We start from the raw sequence: 21,371 nt of genomic DNA, 5'->3' as shown, positions 1-21,371 counted from the left end.
AATGTATGCTCAATATGCGCTACATCAAATGTTCATGTAACATGTGGTAAAGTTTTGATTTCCTCCGTTGAATGGTTTTCGATGTACTCTAATATGTGCCATATCAAATGGTCATGTAACATGTGGTAAAGTTTCAATTTTCTCTATTGAATGGTTTTCGATGTATGCTCAATATGCGCTATATCAAATGTTCATGTAATGTGGGGTAAAGTTTCCATTTCTTCCGTTGAATGGTTTTTGATGTACGCTCAATATGCGCTATATCAAATGCTCATGTAACATGTGGTAAAGTTTCAATTTCCTCTGTTGAACGGTTTATAATGTATGCTCAATATGCACCATATCAAATGTTCATGTAACATGTGGTAAAGTTTCAATTTCCTCCATTGAACGGTTTTCGATGTACGCTCAATATGCGTGATATCAAATGGTCATTTAATGTGGGGTAAAGTTTCAATTTCCTCTGTTGAAGGGTTGCCGATTTACGCTCAATATGTGCTATATCAAATGGTCATGAAACATGTGGTAACGTTTCAATTTCCTCCGTTGAATGGTTTTCGATGTACGCTCAAAATGCGCATTAGCAAATGGTCATGTAACATGTTGTAAAGTTTCAATTTTCTCTGTTGAATGGTTTTTGATGTACGCTCAAAATGCGCGATATTAAATGTTCTTATAACATGTGGTAAAGTTTTGATTTCCACCGTTGAATGGTTTTCGATGTACACTCAATATGCACTATATGAAATGGTCATGTAACATGTGGTAAAGTTTCAATTTACTCCGATGAACGGTTACCTATGTACGCTCAATATGCGCTATACGTTCTGGCACCCAGCTCTGCTCACCAAACTCTCCTCCTATGGTAGCCATGGAAATCTCCACGCATGGCTTGCGGACTTCATTTCTGGTCGTAGTCAACGTGTGGCCCTGAATGGATTTCTCTCATCTCCCTTTCCTGTTCTGGCTGGAGTTCCCCAAGGTAGTGTTCTGGGCCCTGTGCTTTTTCTGGTCTTCATCAATGATCTCTCCGACTCTCTGGAAAATCCTCTCTATCTCTTTGCTGATGACTCCACTCTCTGCCGCTCCATTCCTCATCCCTCAGATCGGCAGTCTGCAGCCTCCTCACTCTCTGCAGACCTGGACAAAATCACAGACTGGTCAAACAAGTGGAACATGTCTTTCAATCCTGTCAAATCTCACTCTCGTACTCTGTCTCTCTGAAAAGACCGACTGGAAAACCCTCCCATCTACTTTCTCAACCATCCTCTCCAAGAAGTTCTGTCGCTCAAGCTTTTGGGTCTCACTATCTGCCATGATCTTTCTTGGGAAAATCACATTTCCAAGCTGGCCTCCAAAGCCAGTCGCCGACTGGGCTTCCTCCATCGTGCGAAGTCATTCCTTGGCACACCTTAGCTCATCACCACAGACTGGGCTTTCATCCGCAGCTCAATGGAATACTGTTCCCCCCTCTGGGCTGGTGCTCCTGCCTCACACCTAGCTCGGCTTCACGCTGTTGAAACCAAAGCTTTCAGAATCATTGGAATCTCGTGCGATGAAGCAAACTCCGAGGGCCTTTCACTCACTCACTGCAGGCAGGTTGGTGGTCTTTCTGTCTTCTACCGACTCATCTCCGGCCTTGCTCCCCCAGCTCTCTCTTTGCTCTGTCCCCCAAATATTCCTACAGGTCGCACAAGATCTGCCAGCAACCCTCTTTTGGTTAAACTGCCAAAATCTAGACTCTCTGCTCACCTTCACTCTTTCATTCCCCTTTTCTCCCACCTCTGGGACAAACTCCCCCACTCCCTTCAATCCCACTCCTCCCTCCAGGTCTTTAAAACAGCTGTTCACCACCATCTCTTATCTTCCCCCATCCAAAACCATGATCTTTTCTACCCCCGCTAATTCACCCCGATCCACTTTTTTGAAATTCCAACTTCTTTCCTGGAAGTCCTTGCAGTGTCCATATGTTTTATACCTCTCCCACCTTCCCCCAAGCCCTCTCCCTCCCACAGTTCTCTCGATGTCCCTGCTCTCAAATGTTGTGTTTGTGTCCTTCCCCCTCTCTCCCCATCTTCTCTACCACTCCCCTTATTTTGTGTTTTATGTGTCGGTTTGACTTTTTGCGTGAATAATGTTGGCTCCTTCACGAGCCTCGATCTTGTATTCAAAAAAAACAAATGCGCTACATTAAATGGTCATGTAACATGTGGTAAAGTTTCAATTTCCTCCTTTGAACAGTTTTCGATGTATGGTCAATATGCGCTGTATCAAATAATCATTTAATGTGGGGTAAAGTTTCAATTTCCTCCGTTGAACGGTTACTTATGTACGCTAAATATTCGCTATATCAAATGGTCATGTAACATGGGGTAAAGTTTTGATTTCCTCTGTTGAACGGTTTTTGATATATGCTCAATATGCGCTATATGAAATGGTCATGTAACATGTGGTAAAGTTTCAATTTCCTCCGTTGAACGGTTTTCGATGTACGCTTAATATGCGCTATATCAAATGGTCCTGTAATTTGGGGAAAAGTTTCAATTTGCTCCGTTGAACGGTTACTTATGTACGCTCAATATGCGCTCTATCAAATGTTAATGTAACATGGGGTAAAGTTTTGATTTCCTCTGTTGAATGGTTTTCGATGTACTCGTAATAAAATGCAGACGCATTGCAATCGCTTAACCCCACTTTTCGCTTCCCGGGCGCAGAGTAAAAAGAAGCCATTGCTAATTGACATTTAAGTACCCACCGAAATTCCAGTGATCCTTGACCGAAAGAGTTGTTCAGGTTCCTATCCAGGTACCTCCTGATGACTATCAAGGTTCCTTCTGATGATTCGCAATGCAGTATAGTATTTGGTTTTCCGTTTGGTTTGATTCCACCTTCTGAAACCATAATTATGGAGATACCAATCAACAACACACACACTTCACCTCTTATGACAATTGCTGTGAACATTAAATGTATTTTACTTATTAATTAAAACGAGCAGCCCCTTATGCCCGTCATGGTAAGCTGTGGTCACGTGCACCTCGTGCCAATGCGCTGGACGCACATCAGACGTTCAGAGCATTTCCGTGCCAATGTGAACGAGTATTGACGATCATGGGCTTTCAGGGGGCCGGCCCGGCCCGGCTCGGTTCAGGAGAGACGGACTCCTCCACCGCATTGAACCAGGGCCGGGCAGGACACGCCCATGCTGAAGTGGCCGCGCCTCAGATCCCGAGCAGCAGCAGCAACAGCAACATCGGTGCGACTCAGGGGCGGCCATGCCCTTCTTCTCGGTCGACAGTCTTCCCTTCCTGGGCGAGGTGGGCCGCTTCATCGGCGGCGAGGTGATCCGCGCCGCGACGCCCTTCTTCGCCGGGCAGCAGCCCCAGCGCTCGTTCCGAAACAGCGCGCTCAGTCGCCGAGCCCCGGCCCCGCTTCTCGCGGCCTCGCGTCGTCCGGGCTTCGAGGATCTTCGTGCGCGATGCGCGGCCGGTGCGACGCTCTTCGAAGACCCAGATTTCCCCGCCGACGACACGTCCCTGGGAAAGAGTCTCCGCGCCGAGAGGCTGCGCTGGAAACGTCCCCACGTGAGAAACGATTTCCCCTTCGGTCACATTACTCCCTAATCGAGCATCACCTGCACGACTGTCGTATTCATATCGGACCCTCCCAGGTGTAGTTCGGTGCTTTTGGTACCTTTTGTCTTGCGCTGTAGACTGTAGTCTGCTGCACGGTATTTTAGGGCTCCTACTGTACTACCGAGATTAACTTTACTGTAAACATATTCGACTTGGTACGGTGCCAGACCGGATACAAAACAGAAGGCCCATCAGTAGTGTCGGATACAAAACGTAAACTGTTCAACCTGCCGCAGGTATGCGCTCTACCCCCTACCTATTGCGCTCTAATACTTTCTTCATATAATTGTTTTATTTTTTTTTAACCCTTGGATGCAGTGATTGGGCCTCGGAGGCCCACATGGTTTTTTTGGTTGCAAAAACTAAAAAAACAAAAACTTTTTTGTTACAATCTTTTTTGGGGAATGAGCCTCATTTTCACCGACTTTCATGTTTTTACACAAAATTCAGTGACATTAAAAAAAATTCATTCGGGCTCGTGGGAAAATCTTCATTCTTCACTTATAACCTGAAAATCCGACACGAATGCAGGCCTGGGGCCTTCGAGGCCCCGCATAAATGTTGTTGTACAACTATGTTATATCATTATTTTCTTGATATGAGCCTCATTATATGCTCCTATAACTTGGTTACAAATAATTCGGTGACAAAAATATGAAAATTAAAAAAACTTTACACTAATACATTCGTGGGGCCTCCGAGGCTCAATGGCTGCATAGGTGTAGGATTTTTGACAGTTGTGGACATATACATTTGAAATAAAAGGATTAGTGAATCATATTTTTTGAGCAAATAGCCCTACTCCTCTATGAGCCTCAACCTTTTAGAGAAAAAAAGTTGAAAAACCATGAACAAAATTTTTTTTATGAAAAAAAAGAAAAAAAGGATTCATTACTTGTATGGGATTCTTCCAACTAATAGGATCAATGATTCACATTTTCTGAGCAAATACACATCCATGAGCATGGACTTGGATTGAAAAAGGATATTGAAGAAAAAAAGTCTATTTAAAAAAAACAAACAAAAAAAACATTACACTAATACATCCGTTGGGCCTCTGAGGCCCAATGCTGGCTGCATTTATAAAGGATTTTTGACGCCTGCGTCTAAGGGTTCATTTACATTGTTTTTTTTTATGTACGAGAATTGGGCTCGCAGGATTGCCTAGAGGAACGCATATTCTCCTCTAAGCTGCCTAGCCAGGGTTGGAATCCCGACCCAGGTATAAACTGCCACCCTGGTGATTCACAGGTAAGGTGGTTCATCAATGTGTGCGCCGTCCCTCGGATGGACGTTAAACGGGAGTCCCGTCTGCTGGAAGTGCTTGTTGGACGTTAAAGTTCCCATGGTGTCCTTCGTGAAAGAGTAGGCGAGCTATCGCCGGCATTCTGAACAAATTACAAATTGCCGCCATAACCAGGGGGCACACAGGGAACCCAATATCAGTGGGCGTTAGCGGCAGAGCCGTGCTCCCAGCAATGATGCAACAAACAGCCACAGGCTGCACACAAAATGAATGAATGAATACGAAAATTTAAATTTCTGTATTTTATTGAGATTTTTTTTGCTTTTGCTTTGATTGAGTGGAATGGTTGGAGTGATTTTATTATTCGCCACCGGAGGGGGTGGTTGGTATGTTTTTCACCCCATGTTCGTTTGTTTGTCTGTAAGCAGGATATTTCAAAAGGTTTCGGACGGATTTGGACGAAACTTGGTGGACAGGTTGGGTGTGTGACAAGGACGAATTGATTAGGTTTTGCTGAAGATCTGGATCCGGACCCGAATTTTGTATTTTTATAAGTGATTTTCACCGGAGAGATAGGGCCAAAAACAATCATTAGATTGGTATTTCAAAACATTGTGGATGGGATATGGCAATACTTGATGGGTGAGTTTGGTAGGTGACAAAAATAAGGCAATTATATTTTGGTTAAGGTCCAGATGCAGATACGGCCTATCATTAGGCTACATAACGTAAACTGTTCTGCCTGGCAGAGGTATGTGCTCCACCGAGTGTCAATCTAATTGATGTCTGTGGCCGCTGGAGATAACCAGAGTAGTGTAATTGGATTTTGAGAGGCCCATTGGGTTCCAAGTTGTCAATGTAGGGATGGGGACCTTACACATAATGCCACTCTTTCCATCACTGTAGGGAGATGTAATCCACAACTTCCAAGTGAATAACAAATTCCATAAGTTTCTGAAAATTAATTAATAACAAGTACAGATACATTCAAAGTACACCTCCCCGATAACAAAGAAATAAATAACATCCTTCAGCGCGCGGCACTGCCGGGTGATGCCACAGGTGAAGCCGCCATGCAGCACATAGAGATGGTATTGGGAGGGAGAGGTGTACAATAAATTGATTGATTAGTTGCGTAATTAAAATCAATAAATAGCAGTTGTAAAATAATAAATTTCTTATTCAATTGGCTAATAGCATACCCAAACCACCAGAAGCTGTAAGTTTTGGAAAACTTATTAAATAATTAATCGGAAAAAAAATTGATTCATAGATTAACCAATAAATAATTACTCGATTAATTGACTAATCAATAAATTAAAAAAATACCCTTTACAGCCAAATCACTTCGTCACTGTCGTGTCCAAATATTAGCCTCTTAGATCAAAATATGCCTGAGATATTGCCCAGAAGAGAAAGAAAAAAAATAAGTATTTTAAATAAATCAATTAATTGATTTATCAAAAAATGAAAAATACCATTTTTGCCTAAGCACGTGCTCACTATTGTGCGGAAATTTCAGCTTCTTATCTCAAAGGATGACTGGGATATCGCCCGGACAAACAAACAAACAAAAAACAAGAAAACAAACAAACGGAGTGACAACTGATTACTCCCTTTCAGCGCACATCATCGCCGGGCCCCCTTTGGTGTCCGGTGATGACGTCATGCAGCGCCTGGAGATGGAATAGGCAAGGAGCTTTGTACAATACAAAAATAGAATATCTTGATTGGATAATTGTCCACCACCCACATAATAGCAATTGTAAATCAGCTCAAGTGTCACCAGTCACCTTCAAAATCACACACCAAGTTAAACGGCCGCCACCTGTGTTAAATTGTAGTGATTATGATTATTTCGGAATTGAATCAGCTGTTCCTGTAGGTTTCCTCTGCTGGGTTGTGCATTTCACAGCAAAGACTCAACCATGAGCACCAAGGAGCCTTCCTTCGAAAGACCTTCGGGATAAAGTTTTGGAAAGGCGCAGATCAGGGCATGGGGAAAAATATTTCAAAGGCCTTGAATATCCCTTGGAACACAGTCAAGACAATCATTAAGAAGTGGAAGGTGTATGGTACCACCAAGACCCTGCCTAGATCAGGCCGTCCCTCCAAACTGGATGACCAAGCAATGAGGAGACTGATCAGAGAGGCCATCAAGAGGCCAATGGCAACCTTGAAAGAGCTACAGGCCTTTATGGGAAAGACTGGTCACTGTGTGCATGTGACAACAATATCCCAAGCATGCTGCAAGTCTGGCCTGTAGGGTAGGGTCGCAAGAAGGAAGCCATTACTCAAAAAAACCCACCTTGAGTCTCATTTGATGTATGCAAAAATCACTCTGGAGGTTCTGAAGCCATGTGGTAAAAAGTTATGTGGTCTGCCAAAAACAAGATGGAAATCTTTGGCCTAAATGCAAAACGTTATAGTTGGTGCAAACCCAATGCAGTACTTCACCCAAAGAACACCATGCCTACTGTGTGAAGCATGGTTGTGGCAGCATCATGTTATGGGGATGTTTCTCATCAGCAGGGACTGGGGCACTTGTCAGGATAGAAGGGAAAAATGGATGGAGCAAAATACAGAAAATCTTTAGAGTAAAACCTGCTGCCCTCTGCAAGAAAGCTGAAATTGGGATGGAAGTTCACCTTTCAACATGACAATGACCTGAAGCACACAGCCAAAGCTACACTGGAGAGCTAAGGAACAAAAAGATAAATGTCCTTTACTAAAACAAAAATATTGTTACGGGACCCAATGTCGGCCTCGGATCCCTTCTCGAGGGGGGATTAGTCCCCTCGTTTGTGACTGACCGACGTGGTCCCTGAAGCTGCACAAGCTCCCTCCAGAGGCAGGTGAGCAGCTTCGTTCGTGACCGCGGATAAGATGTTAATTTGCCGAGCGGATGGCAGCCGTGGCACAACCCGTTAACAAAGACTAACCCGATCCTGAACGTTGGCCAAATCGTGCCACAGGTATTCAATGGGGAAAAGACAAAGACGACGGATGTGAAGAAGAAGAAGACAAAAAGGGTTTGAAATACGACTATAATGTATTACTAATATTTACACAATTAAAATAAACCAAGGAGGAGGAAGGATAATAAAATAAAAACAGAAGAAGAAGAAGCGGCGGACACAGTGCACCTTAGCTTACCTATAAACAGTCTTACTTAACCCAGGACAGAACAAACAAAATAAACTCACGTACACAAGAGGATGGAATGGCAGGAATGGTTTGGAGGGATGAGAAGGGGAGGAAGGCACGGAGCTGGCTGGAGCTTGATCCCGCACGGGACATCGGGCTGGACCTCGACGGCCACCGATGCCACCGATCCTGGTTCCCGTGGGGTAACGGGTCGGAGCTGCCTGGTGGAGCCAACCTGCTGGTCGAGCCAAAGCTGCTGGTGGGGTCTGGCGTGACGGGTTCTCTCTCTCTCTCTTGAACTTAATCGTCTCCTCTCTTGCGCGCGTCTCTCATGGGGGCGTCGTGGTGCGGGTTATATAGGCCACGCCCTTCAACCTTTTCGAACCTACTCGACGGTTCTCCCCATGCCCTCTCAAAGCCAAACCCCTCGTTCTGGGTTGGTCGGCAAGGGCTGGCTCACTCCTCCCCTCTATGACGAGGTGGAGACACGCCTTTCTTCTCCGAGCCGACCGCGTGCTCAATGGAGGCAAATGCAGTTGGTAATAAAGGCTTTGGGGGAATTTGAAAAAGGGGATCTATCTGTTTGAATTCGGTGCAATGGAGTATTAATTAATGGAAGACAACGCCTTAACCTAAAACACAGAATAAGGAAATAACTACCAACAAGGAGGAAATCTATGATTGGCTAACGTGATTGTATATGACCTAACTAAGGGACGCCCTTTGACCTTTATACACAACAACTGGAGGAAGGAGGGTGATATTTTTTACAACAATAAAAAAACACAATTCTCATTTCCACAACACTGCACCCTCCTCCTCTTAGGCACGTCCCGGGCCTATTACTTTTACTTTTAGTGTGGCACGTAGGTGTAGTTCCCTCTGCATTTAACCTGACCCTGAGTGTGACAGTTTTAAAACACAATAACTATGTCCCGCTGCTCCATTGCACCCTGCCTAACAGACTCACGCCCACAACTAACCGAATTGCGGAATTGTCTTCAAACTACAACATGAACGATGGGGGAGCATTATTTACAGTTACTCTATTTTATTTACAAAACAAACCCAGGACCTGTGATTGTTCTTTTGGGGGGGGGGGGGAGACGGTCTGCCCTGCATCGATGCACCAGAAAGCACCCACAACGCACCAAAAACACCATCAAGCACCAATCGGTGCACAGTCACCACAGTTCTTAATAAAAATAACCAAACAAACCCTTGGTGCTGGTCTTCCTCTTCGGCTCCCTCTGCTGGCCATTGGTATTCTTCCAGATGTTGTCAACTTCGTCATTTTCTTACTGGCGGCCTATTTGGACCTAATAAAATTTGCACAGAAAACGTGTCCGTTTTTTTTTATTTATGGCCCACAGGGCCGACTATTGTGGTTCACCTGTGTGGCATCGGTGCCCTGTGACCAAGGTCCACCAGCAAGATCTCGGGCCTTCATGGCCGGTTCCAGCAGAGGGGCCATGCCCCAACCCATGGGGTCCATCAGTGGTGCTCAGCCACAGACATGTGGTCCATAAGGTGGTGCATCGATGCAGACAGCTGGTTCCGGGAGTTTCGGGCGCACAATGGCGGACTCCCGCACGCTCCCCGTGGCGCACAGTCCTCGGGCAAAAACAGGGGAACGGAAGACAGAAAAGACAGGTGAGCGAGGGGTAAGGTCACAAGGGTACACATCAATAAGGCAATGCAAAACGAGGTGCGTACGGAGAGTGAAGTGAGAAAGCTCGTCCCTACCGTACGCTCCCCCACATGTGACCTACACTACCCTTGCCCTTACCCCTTATGTACAAAATCTACACATTACAAATTCGTCACTACTGTCACGTCTTCCCCATATTTCCCCTACACCAAATTCGTCCCCACAATCCCTCTAATTCAAAATTTGCCATCACCAACTCATCATCAATCCTCATAAGGAGGGAGAGATGGAACACAAAGCACAATGTCACACCCACGTCATGATGCATCTCACATTCCAAACATTTGCACAAAAATAATAAAAACATGGCATGGTGTGGAGGTTTGTCACCTCAGGTGAGTGGATGCAGATGGTGCGAGGAGATTTCCATCCTAACTATCCTCTAACTGACATTAACACACTTTACACTACCCGGGGTCTTTCCCTGCCAAACCATTGGCCATCGTACTTTATGCGGTTTTAAGAACCAAATTCCCATTGACCAACTGTGGTGCTTCATCAATTTGGGGTCTCACTCCCCCGATTCAACTCCCTGTGCCCTTGCACAATTTCAGAACTGGGTCGTGTGGCTCTCCCAGCAGGTCTACCCACCTGCACACCTCCACCACTGAAGTTGCCTCCGAGCTTACCTGCTCCTTAACCTAACCTATCTACTGGGGAAGGCCCTCTGGCGCTCTCCCCACTCGGTGCCCTCTGGCACTGGGCTACCCGGGTCCGTCCTCCGGATCCTCGGGCCCCATCCACAACTCTAACGGCTCCCATAGCCCACCTGCGGCCTCACCTGGCCGACATCCTCACAGTGGCGGAGTATCCATTCAACTACGCACACTAACAGGCCACACGCCCAGCCATTTCCACGTCACTAATGCACCCATCCAAACTCCATTCTTCCACACGCACCACAGATGCCAATATCCAACCACAATTTACCTATACCCTCTACCTAACACTTACACTACCCTCCCCGGGTATTCGTGATGGGGGTCCATCCTCCTTTCCCCCATCCACACCTTCGCACCATCCACTCCACTCCACAGTTTCCACCATACTCACTCCACGACCATCCATTCCATACTCCATATATTCCACACTCCATGTATTCCACACAACCATTCTCCATACACCTGCAGTTGCACCCCTGTGCAATCACCTGGTGCTACCTGCACCCTCCTTCCTCCCTGGACCATTTGGTCAACACAGCACACATAACCATCACTCACTCATACACTGCTCCATACACCTGTTCAGTTGCACACCTGTGCAATCTCACTTGTTCCTCACACGCTGCTTCATACACTTCCACGCTCAATACAACTCACAATCACCTCCCGAGCATTGCCTAGCAATTCCTCATTTCACCAAGCCCGAGAGGCACCCATCGGCTGCACCACGGACGCACCCATCGGCTGCAGCATGGACGCACCCACGGGCTGCACCACGGACACACGCACCGGCAGCACCATGGACACACCCATCGGCTGCACCACGGACACGCGCACCAGCGGCACCACGGACACACCCACCGGCTGCACCACGGACACACGCACCGGCGGCACCATGGACACCCCCATCGGCTGCACCACGGACACGCGCACCGGCGGCACCACGGACACACCCACCGGCTGCACCACGGACACACGCACCGGCGGCACCATGGATAAACCCATCGGCGGCACCACGGACAAATCCACCGGCGGCACCACGGACACACCCACCGGCTGCACCATGGACACACGCACCGGCGGCACCATGGACAAACCCATCGGCTGCACCACGGACACGTGCACCGGCGGCACCACGGACACATGCACCGGCGGCACCATGGACACACCCATCGGCTGCACCACAGACACGCGCACCGGCGGCACCACGGACACACCCACCGGCTGCACCACGGACACACGCACCGGCGGCACCATGGACAAACCCATCGGCTGCACCACGGACACGCGCACCGGCGGCACCACAGACACACCCCCCGGCTGCACCTCGGCCATACCCAACAGCTGCACCACGGACACACCCCCCGGCTGCACCTCAGACTTGCCCACCAAGCGTTCCACACACCTGTTCGTCACTTGCATCCCATGCAAGCTCATCCACTCAACACAATGTCACTCATCTCTCACTTCTCACAATACGCTGCTGAGTACACTTTCAACACACACACACACGGCACCATTCACGAGCATTGCCTCATTTGCTCAATACTAAGACGCTCACACACATTGCATCATCTGCTCTACCTGATTTCCCGCTAACTTAGTGCTCCCCGTCTTCCCTTTAAACTAAGCACATACCACGTCATTATCATCCAACTACCCTCTCTATGTCCCCACTACTTGTCCAAAGTCGCTACCTAACCTTACCGTTACCTACGGTCATCTTCTCTAGATCCCTATCATTATCCTAACCCTCCCGGGCTAGTTTTCACTGCCGACCCCATAAACCTACTGCTCCTTTGCCCCCTTGTGAGGGATGGCAAAGTTGCCACTCCTCCCACATCGGGTATCTCTTACTATGAATTTTGCTCACCAAATTCCAGCCAATCCAAAATTTGCCAATCACTCTACCAATCATCTGCCAATCATCCATCTGCCAATCCTTTGCCAATCATCAAATTTTGCTTTTTAATTTCGGGTCCAAAACACTATCATCATCACACGTCTACTCACTTGAGCCTCTCGGTGCGCCAATTCATTTCTAAAGCTCGGCTTCGCAAAGCCGAGCAATGAATGCGGGTTGTTTGGTGCCGGCGGTTGGGTTCGTCCGGCATTCGGTGCAGGGAAGGGGGCTTACCCGGGCCGAGATCCCACGCACCATCTCGGCACGGAGCCGTCCAATGGCCCGATCTCGCCCTGCCGGAACGCCTCAACCACAAAAGGTTGCCGTGACAACCCTTCCTACCCGGCCGCCCGCTCCGCTGAGCGGAGCACGGACGCGGCCGTTCAGAGCGAGGCCCGGCGTGGACCACGTACGGCGGTTCTTTCGAAGCCGCCGCGGTTACGATCCCCGCGGGTCCCCGCTGCACGCAAACCCCGGCACGAACCGAGGGCCCGCTTCGGCTATAAGTCGGTCTAACCGCTAACCCGGTTAGCGTCGATGCTCCACTTGCATGCTTACACCCCGCAGCCCATTCCTTGCTCAATGCTCATACATCCAGCCGTTCCCATGCTCCTATTCATTGCACCTTCCCTGACACACCCTCCAGGTTCACTCATAGACTTCTTCACACACCCGACCACCGCACACCTTAGCACACACTCGTCGTTCGCACACCTCACCAACACACCTCTTTGCGCCCCCTCCTCGGTCACATCCTCTGTGACAACCCACGGGTGTGCACTCACTTGCACACCCAATCACGTGCTTTACAACTAACTTCAGCGTGCATTCCCACAAGCGCTCGACCATCTCAGGTGTGCATCCTTCCATTCCAGGTGTACATCCTCTTTCACCTGCCACAACCAACTCACGCTCCGTGTCACTCTTACTACTTTCACCACCACTCTCGGTCGCGCATTCACCCTTACTGTCGACAGCGTACTCTGTACTCATGCACCCGTCCGTTACACACCTTTCTCGCGCATCCTCTTGCGCATACACTCCCGTTACACCCTCCGTAACACTCACCACAGGTGTGCATTCTCCCGTTACATCCCCTGTAACACTCCCCATCCCGTGCTTCCATGTGCCCCCCCGCACGCGCGCTACGACCAACTCACTCTCGACAGCACACTCACTCCTCGGCGCGCACTTTTTCCTCACACACCCCAGAGTCGGACATTCTCGCACACCTCCTCTTTCGCACTCCGTACCTGTCGCACACTTCACCAGCGGCCTCACGAACACCCGGGTCCAAACCAACCCCCAAGCCGACTGAATCTCCCCTCACACCATATACATTTCCGCGTATATCGCCACTCACCTCGGCACCTCGTCTCCGCACCTCCTTCGCCACCTGCAAACTCTTTATCTGGTTAGCGAGCACACCATCACGATTTGAGCACCGACCTTGCACATATTCCATCACTTCCTTCTTTATCTCCCTTTTAGTTTCCCTCCGTCTCTTCTTAATTTCACTCACCCCCTCTTCCACTTCCTCTAACTTTTCCTTTACCTCCTTCATTTCCCGGTGCGTCTCCTCAATTTCGTCCTCTAAGGTCACCTTGACCGTTTCTATGTGCGTCCTCACCTCCCGGTCCTTTGTCTCCATTGCCTCTGTCACCTCGTCCAACCTCGTTGTCAGTCCCTCACGTACCATCTGACATTCCCTCTTCGTCGCTATTAAGTCATTTTTGAGTTCTTTTTGTGTCGCTTTCAACCCTCCTAGTACCGCAGTGTTCTTTTGTACCTGCTCCTTCAACTCCCTTTGTCCCACTGTCAGCTGTTCCACCCCCTGTGTCAGGTCCTCTATGCCACCTTGTAACTTGGCCGTCCCATTTCTCACCTCTTTCTCCATACGCTTCTCACCTCGCTTTACCTCCTCGCATACCCCCGAGACCTCGCGTACCCCCGAGACCTCCTCGCTTGCACCTCGTCTTATTTCCTCCTCCATTTCTTTAGTAGATGCCGCCCTCATCTGTCCCAATTCATTCCTCTGAGCATCCAATTTAGTGTCTAACCCGATTTTTACCTCCTCTATCTGCTCTCCCATTTGTTTAATTTCCCGGGCGGATTGCTCCCCTATTGCCCGCAATTTGTCTTCCATCCTATCTTCTAGCCCCGTTAACCCATTCTTTACCTCTTTTATCACGTCGTCTAACCCCTCAAATTTATTGTCTAAACGTTCACTGGTACCCCTTGCTTCGTCCCTCATTGCTCCCAATTGCTCACTGGTACCCCTTGCTTCGTCCCTCATTGCCCCCATTTGGCCCCCCCATTGCTTCAATTTGGCCCCCCATTCTGTTTTCCATCCCTTTGAAATTATCATCTGTTTTTACCATAAAGGCCATCATCTGTTTCATAAACAGGTCCAGATTCATTGGCATCTCGGGCTCAGCTGCCGCAACCACGTGCGAAGCGCCGCCATTTTGTGCGCCTGAAACCCCCTCAACCACCTCATCATTTCTCCCCTCCATTTCTTCCCTCTGGTCATGGGTTACCCCTAACCCCTCTTTTAGTTCCCCCACCGGCATCCGATCATCTTGACCATCCATGGCACGATTTTCAAATTTTGAATTTTATAACAAAATTTCGGCCCACTCGTAATTTGAGCGCGCTAAGCGCTTCAGGTCCGTATCTCGCTCCCGACACCAAATGTTGCGGAACCCAACGTCGGCCTCGGATCCCTTCTCAGGGGGGGGGGGGGGGGGATTAGTCCCCTCGTTTGTGACTGACCGACGTGGTCCCTGAAGCTGCACAAGCTCCCTCCAGAGGCAGGTGAGCAGCTTCGTTCGCGACCACGGATAAGATGTTAATTTGCCGAGCGGATGGCAGCCACGGCACGAACCGTTAACAAAGACTAACCCGATCCTGAATGTTGGCCAAATCGTGCCACAGGTATTCAATGGGGAAAAGACAAAGATGACGGATGTGAAGAAGAAGAAGACAAAAAGGGTTTGAAATACGACTATAATTTATTACTAATATTTACACAATTAAAAGAAACCAAGGAGGAGGAAGGATAATAAAATAAAAACAGAAGAAGAAGAAGAAGCGGACACAGTGCACCTTAGCTTACCTATAAACAGTCTTACTTAACCCAGGACAGAACAAACAAAACAAACTCACGTACACAAGAGGATGGAATGGCAGGAATGGTTTGGAGGGATGAGAAGGGGAGGAAGGCACGGAGCTGGCTGGAGCTTGATCCCGCACGGGACGTCGGGCTGGACCTCGACGGCCACCGATCCTGGTTCCCATGGGGTAACGGGTCGGAGCTGCCTGGTGGAGCCAACCTGCTGGTCGAGCCAAAGCTGCTGGTGGGGTCTGGCGTGACGGGTTCTCTCTCTCTCTCTTGAACTTAATCGTCTCCTCTCTGGCGCGCGTCTCTCATGGGGGTGTCGTGGTGCGGGTTATATAGGCCATGCCCTTCAACCTTTTCGAACCTACTCGACGGTTCTCCCCACGCCCTCTCAAAGCCAAACCCCTCGTTCTGGGTTGGTCGGCAAGGGCTGGCTCACTCCTCCCCTCTATGACGAGGTGGAGACACGCCTTTCTTCTCCGAGCCGACCGCGTGCTCAATGGAGGCAAATGCAGTTGGTAATAAAGGCTTTGGGGGAATTTGAAAAAGGGGATCTATCTATTTGAATTCGGTGCAATGGAGTATTAATTAATGGAAGACAAAGGCTTAACCTAATACACAGAATAAGGAAATAACTACCAACAAGGAGGAAATCTATGATTGGCTAACGTGATTGTATATGACCTAACTAAGGGACGTCCTTTGACCTTTATACACAACAACTGGAGGAAGGAGGGTGATATTTTTTACAACAATAAAAAAACACAATTCTCATTTCCACAACAATATAATAAAGAGCTAAGGAACAAAATAACAGTCAGTGTCCCGACCAAAATCCAATTGAAAATCTGTGGTATGACATGAATATTGCTGTCCACCAACGCTCCCCACACAACTTCACTGAGCTTGAACAGTTTTGTACAGAAGAATTGGCAAATATTGCCCAATCAAGGTGTGCAAAGTTGGTAGAGACCTATCCCAACAGACTCGCAGCTGTATTTGCTGTCAAAGGTGCTTCCACCAAGTATTAACTCAGGGGGGTGGACACTTATCCAACCAAATATTCTAGTTTTATATTCTTAATTAATTTTCTGAAATTTGAAGTATTTGTTTTTCACTTTGAAGTTGTGGGTTACAATATGTAAATGAAGGTGGAAAAAGTCTGATTTAATACATTTTAATTCCAGGCTATAAAGACAACAAAAGGTGCAAATTTTGAATATATATATACATATATATATATATATATATATATATATATATACACACACACACACACACACAAGTATATATACAAATATATATACAAATATATATTTGGTATCTCTATATAATATACACAGTATATTGTTACGGTCATCAAATTCTGACCAGTGACCCGATCCCAATCCTGACAAACCAATGTTATGGTTTAGCTCGAGGTCAAATCCTCCACCCGCACGATCACCAATGTCACGACGGATTGTCGAAAATGACCATGTGCTGTCTTCCAGAAAAGCCTAATAGATCTGTATTTTGCTTTTTGACGTACATGTAGCTCCAACAGGAATCTGACGCTCTATCCGAATCATCCTATAAACAGGATGGAAGCCTGAGCGGTGGCTTGGATGATCCTGCAGTGGTTTTACTAAATCCTCCTGGGAGGTAATGACACCAATTTCCCACAATCATGCGTTTTAACAACGAAGTTTTAATAGGCAAATAACAGACCAAACCAGCTGACACAAGTTAATGGAATTAATCAAATTTAATAAATGTGGGATGGGAGATTGGAAGAGAGTAAAGCAGGTATCAATAGCAATTACAGAATCAATGTAGAGTACTGCACTATAACATTTTATTAGATACAGATCATACAGTTATGATTCCTGCATGCCCATGATAACTCGTTCGGCTTGACTGTTTACCTTAGCCATTCACTCGACAAATACCATGACAAACTGGGGAATTCACAAACAAAGACGATTGGCAAACCCGGAGCTAGAGCCTGGTAAAGTGTCTGGAGGTAGTCCGGTTCCAGGGGGCGAGGTGGGGGGACTGATCGTTCTGCGCTCCGTCCTAGGAAGGAACCAGGTACGCAGCTTGTCCACCGAGTATACAGCAGTACTGAGATGAAAAAGAAAACTCTTCTTCGGACTCCTGGGAGCATCCGTCCCCGTCTGCCTTTTCATCACTTCTCTCAGCCTTGTTTGCGGGGCGTTCTCCATCTCTTTATCATATGCCGATGTTAAGCTCTTTATCTCGTGCCGATATTAGATTCTTTTCACTCGGTGGTTTCTTATAACGGCCCCAAACGCTAAACAAAGCCACGTGACCAACAGGCCAATTCACAAGCTCTAATGGGGTTTCCACGTTTTGTGGTGATGCCCATTGCTGGCTTAGCAGCCTCAAGACTTTGTACGACTTTAAAAGAAACATTTAACGAAGAGCTAACAGAGGATGGAAGGATGACAATTTAATCAACCGAGCCTCAATGATGCAACCAGTGGGGTGACAATTAGTGGAGCGGACATTTTTTTGCCATGTAAACGTTTTTCTTCTTCTGTGATTTCAAACGTCATTGCTTCTCTGACTTCAACAACGCCACATTTGTTTCTAGGAAATCTGCCGTAATCCCCGCTTCATTGTTGATGGCGCTACACGAACAGACATCAAGCAGGGTGCGCTTGGTAAGTTTATCACTCATTCCTGAGTGAACTCTTCAACGCTGTAAACCTCAAGGTTTCTCACTCATCTCTGAGTGCACCTGTGCAATAAAACCAACTGAAGTGAGTGTAAGAACTCTTCCAACTTTGTAAGAAATGGCAAACGTAGTGCTTCGTCATGTCTCATCCGCTATATGATGGGGACAACAAATAACTCCTTTATTTAACCCCAGATTTCTTTCAACTGGGAAAACATTTTGCTTCAATGTTAAGTCTTTGAAATAGGGTTGTGTCTTTCATTGAAAAATCTTTTGAAAATCTTTCATTATTTTAAGAGAAGATTAAAGCATCTGCCGAGCTGTATTTCTGGTGTAGTTTAAAGTTTAAAACACATTTCGAAAGGCTGTAGCACTGGCAGTAGTGAGGCGGGAGGGCGGGGCTAGGGTCTGTCGGTAGCCCAACCCCAACCGTCCTCAGTCGCCAACATGGCGTGGTCGGGAGCACACCGTGCGTTCGCTGTCGAAGCGTTCTTCACAAACAACCGTTCCGTGATCGCCGTGCAGAGGGCCTTTCGAAGACGTTTCAGTATTCCACGGAATCAAAACGTTCCAGATCGGAAAACCATCTTGCAGTGGGTTGAGAATTTCAGGGCAACAGGCTCAGCTTTAAAAAGAAAATCACCTGGTCGACCCAGGAGCGCTCGTACGCCTGAGAATATTGAAGCATTGAGGCGATCTGTTGTGCAGTCTCCGAGACGTTCTGCGCAGAAGCATGCTTTAGCTGAAGGGATATCCCGGGAAACTGCAAGGAGAATCTTACACAAAGACCTCCACTTCCATCCATACAAAATGACGGTTGTGCAAGAACTCAATGCGAGAGACTGGATAAGCCGCAGGGAGTTATGCGAGAACATTCTGCAACGTGTTCCGGGAGATGCTGTTCTCTTGTGCAGTGACGAAGCTCATTTTCATTTGAGTGGCTCTGTAAACAAACAAAATTTTCGCTATTGCTCTGAAGACAGCCCTCGCATGCTACACGAAAGACCATTGCACTCCGATCGAGTGATTGTGTGGTGCGCTGTTGCCGATGTTGGCATCGTGGGTCCTTATTTCTTTGAAGAGGGTGGTGTAACTGTTACCGTAACTTCTGACCGTCACATTGATATGCTTGAAAACTTTCTAAGGCCACAACTCGAACACCTTGAGCTTGAAGAACTCGATGTGTGGTTTCAGCAAGATGGAGCTACGGCACACACAGCTCGAAGATCATTGCAAGTGCTGAGGGAAATGTTTTCGGATCGGGTGATCTCGTTGCCTGGCGATGTTGGGTGGCCGGCCCGTTCCCCTGACCTCGCCCCTTGTGATTTTTTTCTGTGGGGCTACCTTAAATCACGAGTGTATACTCATCGACCCCAAACTCTTGAAGCCCTTAAGGTTGCTATTCAGCAGGAGATAGCCGCTGTTCCACCCGAAATGACCCGTCGAGCCATGGCAGCCTTCAGAAATCGCCTCCAAGCGTGTATAGACAATGACGGCCACCATTTGGAGGATGTCATCTTTAAAACATGATGAATAAAAACTGTATTGAATGAAGTTTCATGTGTGCAAATAATATCTTGATTATCTTTAACCATTTTTTTTTCATTTACCTTTGAAATGTGGGAGGTTTTTTTGGGTCACCCTGTACAAGTATATGTTCCTTGATTAATTATAGTATATATATATATATACACACAAGTATAATTGTATAAAAAATAAAAAAAAATAAAAAAATACACAAGTATAATTGTATAGAAAAAAAAAAAAACCACCTTTAGAGGCCATTTTCCCCTGCAAAGCGGGGGTTGGCCTTTTTCGGGAACCGTGGTTGTTGTTGTTTTTCGGTCCCCTTTTTGAAGCAATGTTTTATGGCCGGATGCCCTTCCTGACGCCGCCTTTAACGACAAACAGGGAATTACCAGTGAACTGGTACTCAATTGGCCGACCTCGGAAGGATGACAGGCTGAGTCAACCCCCCTGGCGTTAATTCAGCGATCGACCGGGATTCGAACCCAGGATCCTAGGATCCCAAGCCGGCACCCTAACCGCTAGCCCAACACCAGGGTTCACAAGTATAATTGTATAAAAATAAAAATAAAACACCTTTAGAGGCCATTTTTCCCCGCAAGCGGAGGTTGGCCTTTTTCGGGAACTGTGGTTGTTGTTGTTTTTCGGTCCCCTTTTTGAAGCAATGTTTTACGGCCGGAATGCCCTTCCTGACGCCGCCTTTAACGACAAGCAGGGAATTACCAGTGAACTGGTACTCAATTAGCCGACCTCGGAAGGATGACAGGCTGAGTCAACCCCCCTGGCATTAATTCAGCGATCGACCGGGATTCGAACCCAGGATCCTTGGATCCTAAGCCGGCACCCTAGCCGCTAGCCCAACACCAGGGATACAAGTATAATTGTATTAAAAAAAAAAAAACCACCTTTAGAGGCCATTTTTCCCCGCAAGCGGGGTTTGGCCTTTTTCGGGAACCGTGGTTGTTGTTGTTTTTCGGTCCCCTATTTGAAGCAATGTTTTTACAGCCGGATGCCCTTCCTGACGCCAACCCTTTTTGCTGCCTTTAACGACAAACAGGGAATTACCAGTGAACTGGTACTCAATTAGCCGACCTCGGAAGGATGACAGGCTGAGTCAACCCCCCTGGCGTTAATTCAGCGATCGACCGGGATTCGAACCCAGGATCCTTGGATCCTAAGCCGGCACCCTAGCCGCTAGCCCAACACCAGGGATAAACACCTGCAGAAAAGAGGATTTTATTTATGGTCAGATGTTGTGTTTATGATCGTATATAACGATACAAGCCCAACATATAACCGCTAGCCCAACACAAGTATAATTGTATATACAAGTATAATTGCTGAAATAAGTTCCAACCATTTTTTATCACAAATGTTTGAAATTGTTCCTTCACTAAAGTTATGATCACCCCTTTGAATTGGTTTTGCATTGCTACAGGAAGTGGCCAAAAAAATAGAAACACCAATTTAAAATCACTTAATAGGACGTTGGGCGACCACATGCATGGAGGTGGAAAACGCTGTCTCAGGTGTCATTCCAAAATATCCCATGCATGCTCTATTGGGTTCAGATCTGGTGATTGAGAAGGCCATGACATATTATTATTATTATTATTATTTTTTGTATACAAGAACGGGGCTCGTGAAAGAGCTAAAATATGGATAACATCTGTGTCGTGCTTATCAATACCAATGGGCAACCACATGGGGGCATTGGGGGTCTCCTCTTGCAGCCA

At 47.2% G+C, this 21,371-nt stretch overlaps 1 protein-coding gene across 2 annotated transcripts in view; it reads left to right on the top strand.

The window, feature by feature from the left end:
• The first annotated feature begins 3,081 nt into the window (after positions 1 to 3,081).
• LOC137426739 (calpain-9) overlaps positions 3,082 to 21,371 on the top strand; it is a 107,402-nt gene continuing 89,112 nt past the window's right edge. The window contains exons 1-2 of one of the 2 annotated variants that reach the window (XM_068115564.2): positions 3,082 to 3,584; positions 18,025 to 18,094. In XM_068115564.2, coding sequence (XP_067971665.1) covers positions 3,276 to 3,584; positions 18,025 to 18,094 — 379 coding nt within the window. In that variant the 5' untranslated portion in view covers positions 3,082 to 3,275. The remainder of the gene's footprint in view (positions 3,585 to 18,024; positions 18,095 to 21,371) is intronic. The other variant, XR_010984394.2, reaches the window with a different exon arrangement.

The sequence above is a fragment of the Myxine glutinosa genome, chromosome 5 (assembly GCF_964187855.1).
Source record: "Myxine glutinosa chromosome 5, kmMyxGlut1.1, whole genome shotgun sequence".
NCBI classification, from domain to species: domain Eukaryota; kingdom Metazoa; phylum Chordata; class Myxini; order Myxiniformes; family Myxinidae; genus Myxine; species Myxine glutinosa.
The sequence above is the reverse complement of the archived record's forward strand: the minus strand, read 5'-3'. Positions and strand labels throughout refer to the sequence as shown.